This window comes from Vipera ursinii, assembly GCF_947247035.1.
Source record: "Vipera ursinii genome assembly, chromosome: 8".
Lineage (NCBI taxonomy): Eukaryota > Metazoa > Chordata > Lepidosauria > Squamata > Viperidae > Vipera > Vipera ursinii.
Window position 1 is genome coordinate 8908511 of NC_139519.1, and position 11389 is coordinate 8919899.

An 11389-nucleotide genomic window follows, 5' to 3' on the forward strand; every position below is an offset into this window, starting at 1 on the left:
AGCCAGATTAGATCCTGCAACGTTATCCTGGCACATGGAGATTTGCCTTCAACTCATTAAAATAATGTGATAGATGTCTTTAGAAACGGCAAGGTGACAACGGTGACATGTCAATAGGGTCAGGCTATAATAAACACCCAATGCCAGTTGTAGACAATCTTTCAAGAGTTTTAAAATAAAGGCAGGTGGTCCTCAACTTACAACAGTTCATTTAGTGACCGTTCAAAGTTACAACGGCGCTGAAAAAAAGGGACTTATGACTGTTTTCCACACTTACAACCACTGCCCCATCCCCGTGGTCACGTGATCAAAATTTGGACGCTTGTTAACTGGGCGATATTTATGATGGCTGCAGCGTCCTGTGGACCTGTGATGACCTTTTGCGGCCTTCTGACAAGCAAAGTCAACGGGGGAAGCCAGATTCATTTAATGACCACACAACTGCAGAGATTCGCTTACTGATTGTGGCAAAAAAGGTCACCAAATGGGGCAAAGCTCACTTAACAAATGTCTTGCTTAGTAATGGAAATTTTGGGCTCAGTTGTGGCCATACGTTGAGGACTATCTGTAAATGTAACATTGCTGCAGTGGAAATCTGAAAGCTGTCAAAGGAGTCGGATGCGCCAGCTAAGAAAAAATTGTATTCTTTATTCAGCCCTCGTGCTCTGCTCAGACCTTCAAAAAATGTAGGATTACTGATTCAGAAAGCCCAGCTACTAGTTGTACAATCAGGGTGAAACATTTCTTTTAAAAAATCCCATTTATATCCCGCCCTTCTCCGAAGACTCAGGGCGGCTTACAATCTAAAGCACAAATCAATGTGCTTAGTAATAGCCTTCATTCTATGTATATGCCTGCTTATTAGGGCTTTTTGACATGTGACATGACAGCAAAGTTCCAGTATCTGAGGGGCTGCCACAAAGAAGAGGGAGTCAAGCTATTCTCCAAAGCCCCTGAAGGCAGGACAAGAAGCAACGGATGGAAACTAATCAAGGAGAGAAGCAACCTGGAATTAAGGAGAAATTTCCTGAGAGAGAGAAGAATTAACCAGTGGAATGACTTGTTTCCAGAAGTTGTGGGTGTTCCATTATTGGAGGTTTTTAAGAAGACAGTGGATAACCATTTCTCTGAGATGGTATAGGGTTTTCTGTCTGAGCAGGGGGGTTGGACTAGAAGACCTCGACGGTCCCTTCCAGCTCTATTATTGATTTGTTTTAAAAAGAAGGGTCAGCATCTTTTCTTATTGTACTTTATTAGCTATTATAACATGGCATGAATATTCCAGCCCTGCTAATAATTTTTTCTCACCAGATTGGAATTCAGACACTTCAGCAAATATGTGTTCAAGTACAAGGAAAATAACTCATTCCAATGGCCTGACTGTCTAAACAGGATTTCTCAACCTTGACAACTTTAAACTGTGTGGACTTCAAATCCCAGAATTCCCCAGCCAACCCTGCTGGCTGAGGGATTTTGGGAATTGAAGTTCATACAGCTCAAAGTTGCCAAGACTGAGAAACACTGGTCTATAAGAATGGGTCAAGCGGCTTAAGCTTTTGTATTTGCGTAATTTAAAAAACTCAGGTCTCCACTGACTCTTTCCAGAATATCATGGCAGAAGGAAATCACCCTTCCCAGAGGAGCACTTTTGAATACTGTCAAAGCTGCATATGTGAGTTCATTTATATGTAAATGGACAGTAGCTCTTTGACTGCCGTCAATCAGGATATTAATGAACTACCCAAAGGAAGATTTCTGAATGCTTTTCGATAGGATATTGTGTTTCACTACAGGGAATAAATAACCCTGTTTCATTTAAATGCACCATCTACTGGGCACATGAATGTTGCACGCTCTCATTGGCTGAATCTGTACAGGTTGCTGTCCTGCATGCTGGCAATTGCTGGGATATTTCAAAAACATCCAGTTAACGTTAACGCTTGATGTCTTTCCAGTACATCAACTTATTTCCCTAAGACCTGCTAGTATTTCACTGACATCTATTTAAACATTACTGTGCACTAAGCTTACACTACTATTAAGTGTTAAAAACAATAACAGTGGCGCTAGTCTGATTAAAATTAGCAGAACAGAATAATAGAAACCCTGGAGGTCTTCTAATCCAACTATACCATTTCAGACAAATGGCTATCCAGTCTCTTCCTAAAAACCTCCAGTGTTGGAGCATTCACAGCTTCTGGAGGCAGGTTGTTCCACTGGTTAATTGTTCTTACTGTCAGGAAGTTTCTCCCTAGTTCTAGGTTGCTTCTCTCTTTGCCATCCGTTGCTTCTTGTCCTGCCTTCAGGTGCTTTGGAGAATAGCTTGACTCCCTCTTCTTTGGGGCAGCCCCTGAGATATTGGAAGATTGCTATCATGTCCCCTCCCCCTCGCCCTTCTCTTTATTAAACTAGACATGCCCAATTCCAGCAGCCGTTCCCTATATGTTTTAGCCTCCAGTCCCCTGATCATTTTTGTTGCTCTTCTCTGCACTCTTTCTGGAGTCACAACGTGCCTGTCACAATACACTTGTCTTTGGGAGCTCCAATCCCGCTCCGGAACAAAGCAGCTTCTTGTTTACACTGGATGCTGTATTCCAGTGAAGATTTTCCTGACCTAAGAAATGTCACTGGCACATAAGCCCAGCTTACATAAGTCAAAATCCTGACTTGGATCCTTCAAATCAGGAATCTGACCTTAAAAGAGGGACTTGGATTCGGAAATCGTTTCTGGATTTTGTGCTTGTGATGAGGGAAAAAAAAGAAACTTTGATTTTGTTGATTAGAAAGGTTTGTTGCTATAGGAGTGGCTAATATGTATTATTGTGTGAAAGTAAAAAGTTGAGGCTGCAGTGTTATTATTTTCTGCCATGTTAAAAAGAGACAGAAGTCTCCCCTTTCTATCCCACACTTTCTCCTTTTCTCTCCCCTAGTTTCCCGTTATTTTCATTTTCTTTGTATTTTATAGTCTGATAAATTAATAAACAATTTTAAACAACAACAACAACAACAACAAAAGCGGGGAGTTGGAAGTCTCTACTCTTAATGAGTTTTAGATCTAGAAACAAACCACATTGTTTTTAACCACTGGGGCTAGAAATTTCATAGGAGATAACAAGCTCAGAGAGGTTGTTATTAAAGATTAAGTTCTAACTGAAGATTGCATGACACATAAATTGCTCCAAATTCTCAGACTGCAATCTTAAGCACGCATAACTGGGAGTAACCATCAAACCTGACTATGAATTCATGTGGCCTGCAGGCAGTATATTATGTGCTTCAGTTCAGCATAGAAACGAAACATAGAAAATCACCTTTTTTTCTCAAAGGGTGCCTCCGTGTTACTTTAATGTCAATACTGAATACCCCTATTTAGAAATAAGTCACAGAAACTTCAGTGCACTTCATTTTCAGGGACGACAGAACAAGGTTACAGCATTTTAACAGAATAACAGAATCCCAGGGACCTTGGAGCTCATCTAGTCCAACCCCCTGCTCAGGCAGGAGACCCTATACTGTTTCAGACAAATGGTTGTCCAATCTCTTCTTAAAAACCTCCAGTGTTGGAGCATTCTGGAGGCAGATAGTTCCACTGATTATTTTTTCTCACTGTCAGGAAATTTCTCCTTAGTTCTAGACTGGATCTTTCCTTGACTAGTTTCCATCTGTTGCTTCTTGTCCTTGCCTTCAGGTCATTTTATCTGATGATTTATGTTTTGGAAACAGGCAAGAACCTAACTTACAGTTTTGATTTCTTTGAAACCATTACGGCTTATAGACCAAAATCCTAGGGCAGAACAGGACCTTACCTGTATAAACTTTGTAAATCTAGTAAAAGGAGGAGAATCTACACCCTCTGTGTATGTAAATGCTCATCACTCTGCAGATTTAATTTTTTGTATGGGAAAGTAAAAATATATCGCTGTGTCCTAAGCCTACATGGAAACTGGTGTTCCTGCTGCTCCAAAGTCTGGATCCATCAGGAGCCCCCCACCAAACAGAAGACGAGACGCTGCTCAGAAATAAAGAAAGATTAGGACAAAATGTCTTAGTTTATGTATTAGATATATAGACAGCTAGCTACCTCTTTCTTCCGGCGCCTTAATGGGATGCCTTTGGTGAACAAAAGAACGAAACTATATTTCTGTTATACTGCTTTATTTCTGTACAATCATGTCTGATTTTTGGAGACTGCCTGAGTAAGTCTCTGCAGTTTTCTGGGCAAGATTTCACAAGCGGTTTGCCATTGCCTCCTTCCTAGGGGTCAGAAAAGGTGACTGGCCCAAGGTCACTCAGCTGGCTTGATGCTCAAGACAGGACTAGAACTCACGGCCTCCTGGTTTCTGGCCTAATGCCTTAACCACTACACCAGACTGTCTCTCTGTGCTGCTTAGATACATTTTTTAAAAAGGCTTTCCAAGATCGCCTGAGAACGCATTCATAAATTCACAGCATTTCATGATTTTCCACCAGCAGAACTATCCCCTCATTGGCAGACTGGGTGATGGGGGCTTGTAATTTTCTGCCTTAGTTTGTCCATTTAACTCAAAAGCCTCTTATCTCCCATATTCCTCTGTAGGATGCTACAGGCAGTCCTCGACTTACAACAGTTCATCTAGTGTCTGTTCAAACAAGTTACAAGTAACTTATGACCATTTTTCACACTTAGTGACCACTGCAGCATCCCCATGTGGTCAAGTGATCAAAATTCAGCCACCTGGCAAACTAATTCATATTTATGACGGTTGCAGCGTCTCCGGGGGATCACGTGATCTCCTTTTGCGACCTTCTGACAAGCAAAGTCAATGGGGAAGCCAGATTCATTGAACAACTGTGTTACTAACTTAACTGCAGTGATTCACTTAAAAACTGTGGCTAAAAAGGTCATCTAATGGAGCAAAACTCGTTTAACAAATGTCTCACTTAGCAACAAAAATTTGGGGCTCAATAGTGGTCATAAGTTGAGGACTAAACTGACTTTGTAATAATGCCGCTTGGGGGGGGGGTGAAAGCCCTAATAAGCAGGCATATACATAGAATGAAGGCTACTGCTAAGCTTGTAAGCCGCCCTGAGTCTTCGGAGAAGGGCGGGATATAAATGGAATTAAAATAAATTTCAACGCTTGGATTGCTTTTTAATTTTGAAGGAAGGCAACTAGGAAACTTGAAAGCCTGTGAGCCTCTTAGTACATCGGCTGCCAGGTTGGTCCTGTCAGAAGTCATTGAAACCCCACCACTGATCGGCAGGATTAAAAATGCTGTTCAACAGAGGTCAATTTCAACCGAATGCCTCCTCTTGAAACGAGTGAAGAAGATCCAGGCTCTTCATTCACGAAAGATTCAGGAGACTCAAAAATTATGAAATCAGATATACCGCTCCAGAAAGTTTGGCATCTGCCTTACACGTAACAGGATGTTGCAATTTATGGGTCACTGGTCCAATGAACATGATGCAGATATCTGATTAGTGCAGATATAACAGCCCTCTTTCTGAGATTTACGTTACCAAAGAGTGACAGTATGAGTCACACTACATTATGGGGACAAAGAACAAGGAAAACTGCCATTTAGATACATTTTGCAAAGCGTGCACACGGTGACTTGAATACGTAAATGTTATAGGCAATTACAGATGAGGTGGTCTGGAGAAATCCTTCTGAAATTAAGAAAGCTGTCTTCTTTGACAGCTATCTCTCTGCCAACCACTGTTAATAATTTGGCTGGGAAAAAGAACATAAACTGAGAATCAGGGCAATTCCATCCCACAAACCTTTCACTTTCTAAGCCCAAACAGACACACAACCCAGAGAAGATCCTGGCAACTTCTTGAGTTACATTCCTCTTATAGCATCCGCTGACTTTCCTTCGACTATAAACATTCCCCCCTTAGGAGACACACAAATAGAGGAGGCCTCATTCCACAGCCAAGGCACAAAGAGTCTCAAACACACACACTATTTTTTTAACCAGATGGTAGGAAAAGAAGCAGAAAAGAAGCAAAGACAATTGTGTAGAAAGGACAACAGTTCCTGCGCAGCCGAGGGGGTTGGAAACATAACTTCTGACAACGGCGGAGCAGTGGGGATCCAAACAGCCAATACTTCTAAAGCATTGGAGTTTGTTAAGTCCAACATTTTCAATCCCAACTTTAAAAAGTCCAAGAGTCCCTTTAGAACCCAGAGCAGAGAGGGGGGTGGGGAGAGATTTTTTTTCTTTTGTCTGCAAGCTGCCCTGCCAACCAGGCAGTGTGCATGACCCGGGTTCAAACAGATCCCCCCTGCCCTTTTCTGAGCCTCAGAGCAGCCGCTAGATACACAAAAGAGCACCGGTTCCCCCCCTCCCAGCCACACATTTGCACAAGGAGGTGGCCACAAGAGAAGTAATGGAAGTGCGCTCTCTCTCTCTCTCTCTTTCACTCACACACACACACACACACACTGACACCCCCCCCACACACACTTTTCTCTTCCAAGCTCACCAGCTTTGCAGGGATCCTTATACTCAATTGCCTCCGTCTCTTCCTCTTCCTCGTCCAGCACATCGCTGTAATCTGTAAAATCCACGGCTTGTCCCAGAGCCAGGATCAGCAAGGAAAGGAAAAGTAGCCCCCCCTTGAAAGCAGACATGCTGGCAGGTCCCGGGAAATGCTCCACGGAACTGGAAGGGGGGGGGAGGAGGAGGAAACAAGAGTGGGAAAAGGGGGGGAGGGAGGAGGAAGAGGGGGGGAAAAGAGAAATGGAAAAGAGATGGGAGGTTTCCCCCTCCTTTTTCTTTCTTTCTTTCTCTCTTTTCTCTCTCTCTCTTTCTCTCTCTCCCTCTCTCTCTCTCTTTTTTCTTTTAGGGAAATGAGATCTGGCGGAGGCGGGTTCAAGAGCCGGAGCTCAGCCCCCTCCAGGCTGGAGGGTTTGATCACAGTACAACCCTGGGAACTGGGCCAGCCCGGGGGTGGGGGGGGTGATGGAGGAGAAGAGAGGGAGAGAGAGAGAGAGAGAAAGAGAGAAGAGAGAGAGAGAGAGAGAAGGAGAAGGAGAAGAAGAAGGCTTTGGAGCTTCAGGGAGATGCTGCACTCACCCCCAACACAGCCTCTTTGCCCGGCGCGATCCAGCTTCGGGGCTCTGCCAGCCTCCGCGGAGGGAGGCGGGTGGGGGAAGAGGTGCGGGCAGCCGACAGGACGGACGAGTGGGTGGGTGGGTGGGTGGGTGGGCGTGGAAGGAAGGAGCGCGGAGCACTCGGACCCCCTGCAAACTTTTCCCTTCGATCCCAGGAGGGAAAGCGAGGCAGAGAACAAAGCTGGGGAACCCCTCACTGACCCCCCACCACCCCCACCCCCGCTCCCGCGGCTTACCTAGAGCAGCGTTTCCCAACCTTAGGAACTTGAAGATGCGTGGACTTCAACTCCGCTGGGGAATTCTGGGAGTCGAAGTCCACGCATCTTCAAGTTGCTAAGGTAGGGAAAGACTGACCTAGAGCAGCGTTTCCCAACCTTAGGAACTTGAAGATGCGTGGACTTCAACTCCCAGAATTCCCCAGCCAGCTATGCTGGCTGGGGAATTCTGGGAGTTGAAGTCCACGCATCTTCAAGTTCCTAAGGTTGGGAAACGCTGACCTAGAGGGAGACCCTTTGCAAACTCCGCAAAGAGGGAGACAAAAAACGGGGGGCGGGGGAGCAAGGGCATCTTAGGACAGAGCGGAAGATTTGAGCGGAGCCTGGATCCTTTCCAAGAGGGGGAAAAAATGGGGCCGGGGGGGCGTGGTGGAAGGAGGAAGAAAAGCCTCGTTCCCAACCCTAACCCCCCCCCCCCAAAATAAAGCAAAACACACACAGACACACACACAGACAGACACACACACACAACTCAATCCCGCCCTTTCCAGGGAAAGTGGAGGTTTCGTGGCGGGCTGGAGCGGAGCCCCGGCGGCTTCCTGGAGTAGGTACAAATTGGCCGTTTCCTCTCCCTTCCTTTTCCTCGGGCCGGCCTGGGTCTCGCCCTGGGCGGGCTTCCCAAGGCGGCCAGGACGGCAAGGTCCTCCACGGACGGGCCCGGCCGGCCCACGGGGGGAGCCAGAGGCAGAAGACCCCCCCTCCCACCGTCCCTCCCTCCCTCCCGGCCGTAGGGCTTGGAAGGACCCCCGGCCTTGGGGGAGGGCTTTCCAGGCGCCCGCGAGCATCCCCGGCCCTGGCTGGCCTTTACCTTCCCGCCTGGGGTGCCACGTGGAGCGGGCGGAGGGAGCGCCTGGCCTGTGGATCCTGGTGGACCCTCCATTTCCCGGGAAAACGGTTGGGTCCTCGGAGGCAGGGGTCTTCAAACTTGGCCCTTTTATGACTTGTGGACTTCAACTCCCAGAATTCCTCAGCCAGCGAAGCTGGCTGAGGAATTCTGGGAGTTGAAGTCCACAAGTCATAAAAGGGCCAAGTTTGAAGACCCCTGCTCGGAGGCTGTGTGAGTCTGCCGGGCTTGCTTTGAAACCTGGGCGAGAGAATCCTGGCCTCAGGTTGGAAGAAGAGGAATGAGAAAAAAGACCCGCCGAGTAATTTAATTTAATTTAATTTAATTTATTAATATTTCTATACCGCCCTTCTCCCGAAGGACTCAGGGCGGTGTACAGGGCAGGAATAAACATAGAGATTTACAAAAATTAAAAGATAATTAAATAAATGCCCGATTAAAAATACAATTAATACATGGTAAAAACCCCAATAAAAATAGTAAAAAGACCCCACTAATCCCCCCTCAGGCCAGGCCGGCTTGCTCGAACAAGTATGTTTTCAGATCGCGGCGAAAGGAGCGAAGATCGGGCGCATGTCCCTTTAAGTTGTGGTTTACACCAGAGGTGTCCGCAATCTTGGGTCACTTTAAGACTTCTGGACTTCCAACTCCCGGAATTCCCCAGCCAACACAAGTGGGTGGCAATTTTCCACTCCCCCCCCATTTCTTTGCCCCTGACTTCTTAGGTTACCCAACTAGGTACGGTGATGCGGTTAAGGTACTAGAAAGCAGGAGACCATGAGTTCAAGTTCTGCCTTGGCTATGCAAGTCACCTGGGTGACCTTGGGCCAGTCACCCACTCAGTCCAACTCACCTCACGGAATTGTTGTGGGGAAAATAGGACGAGGAAGGTGTGTTGGATATGTCTGCTACCTTGAGTTATTTGTAAAAATAATAAAGTCGGGGGGACACACGTATACACAGACACACACAGACACACACACACATAACACAAAACCAGGCACTGACGTTGCTACGGTATCTAGTTGGCTATAGAATTATCTACGTGCAAACTCCACTTTGATTTCACTTACTGTACAGATCTACCGTAGTCAGTTTCTTACACTTTCCCTGAGACCCAAAATCGCACCCCCAGTAACAGGAGCCCCCGCCATAGTAGAATACGATCACATCTACATAATTGCAACACCTACTTCTTCCTGTTGATCAATCGCTAGGATCTTCAGTTTACAATATTATCTAGTATCTATTGAGAGATTTCCTTATTTTTTTCTTTTTGGGGTACGAGTTGATTGTATTTTGGGAAAATGAAGGGGGGAGGAGAAGAAAACTTGTGAGAATAACTGATTAGGCCTGCTTTCCCAAAAATGTAAGCCAAGGAAAATCTGGGTTTCGGAGAAGTGGTATTTAAGGCTGATCATGGTTTCTCTGGATTGGCAAGATGTGCTAAGCCTGAACTAACCATAATTGACCAGATTCACACAACGCGTTCAGTCAAAATCCAACAGTTCATATTACAGCTTTGTGGCTTCTGGAAATCAGGCCTGAATCTGCTTTTTATTATACAATTTGGCTTTTGATTGCTATTCCTTGTTCATGGCCTAGAATTATTCTAGTCTGAGGCAGCCAATAAACTTATTGATAATGAATGTAGTGGACATAATCAACTTGAATGAGTGTTTAGACATTTTTCCCCACCCAAAATTGGGTTCTCAATGGAGTAGCAATCATGTCATGCATGATATTTCTTCAGAAATTGTCCTCTTCTGAGCCCTGCAGGAACCGTTTTGAAGGCTTACAATGCCAACTTGCACGTTTCCCACCCCAAACAACGGTTGTTTCCAATTAAATCGCCATCATTTCCTTCAGAAAAACAAAGTTTGCAATTACCACCTTTCTTTTCAGTTTTCTTCCAGAAATGTATCTCTGCCTTAATATTTTTTCCGCATGGTTTCTACAACACACTGAACCCTGGTTTAATCATAGTTTCTTGACCAAATATCCATTTCTTGGCCTTTCATCATAAAGCACTGTTTACTGGGCTAGCCGAGTACAGTAAATGAAAAACAAATGCACATGATATAATCTGATTCGGTATTAGTCTTCCCCAACTCTTTATTCTTAACCGGAGATCTTCTCATAACCCCCACATCTATTTTAATGTCACTTTTATTCACTATTCTCTATCACTAAAGCTTCTCCCATTACTTTATTGGGAATGTTGTTTGACAAACAGCTCTATGTATTTCCATTTTCTCTCGAGTAAGTTCACAATCTAACCAGAAATCATGGCCAGTATTATTTCTTTTAACAAGGAAGGGATGAGTGAAGTCTTCTCCATCTTCTCAAGATGAGACTTGTTCTCTCTTCAGATCCCTGAAGTGCTGTTCTCTCCCTTTGCACACAAATTCACAAATAAAACACTTGATTTGGCAGTTGCACACACAAAAGTTTTGCAAAGCCTACAGGCAGTAATATATATTTTGACACTTTAGTTGCAGCATTTTAGCAGGTGGGATTTCTCCATGCTTTACATCAGAGGTCCCCAACCTTTTGGGCACCAGGACCCGGTTCCGTGGAGAGGTTTTTCCGCAGAGCAGAGGGGGCATGGTTTTGTGTTCTGCCTGCACCCCGCGGATGGGGCTTTGCTTGTTTGTGCGGCCCGGTTGCTGGTATGCTACGACCCTTTACCAGTCCATGGCCCAGGGGTTGGGGACCCCTGCTTTACATAGTACAGGAAGTCCTTGACTTATGACTACAATTGGGACCAGAATTTCTCTTGCTAAGAGAGACTATTTATGGTCATTAAATGAATCTGGCTTTCCCTATTAACTCTGCTTGTCAGGAGCTGGTTGGAGAGGTCAGAGATGGTGATCACATCATAAAGAGGATGCTGCAGTCATCATAAATATATGACAGTTGCCAAGTGTCCGAATTTTGATTATGTGAACATAAAGATGCTGCAACAGTCATAAGCATGAGGATGGTTGTAAATAACTTTTTCCAGTGTTGCTGTAACTTTGAACAGTTGCTAAACGAATGGTTGTAAGTTGAGGACTACCTAGTCTACAAAAATGAATTTTTTGTATTGATCCCCTACATACAAAATCCTGATGCAATGAAGGAAATTATGGCATTTTACTCCTAAGGATCGATCCCATTTA

At 45.0% G+C, this 11389-nt stretch overlaps 1 protein-coding gene across 1 annotated transcript in view; it reads right to left on the reverse strand.

The window, feature by feature from the left end:
• BMP1 (bone morphogenetic protein 1) overlaps positions 1-6732 on the reverse strand; it is a 133283-nt gene extending 126551 nt beyond the window's left edge. The window contains exon 1 of the mRNA XM_083368440.1: positions 6476-6732. Coding sequence (XP_083224566.1) covers positions 6476-6623 — 148 coding nt within the window. The 5' untranslated portion in view covers positions 6624-6732. The remainder of the gene's footprint in view (positions 1-6475) is intronic.
• Positions 6733-11389: the final 4657 nt, after the last annotated feature.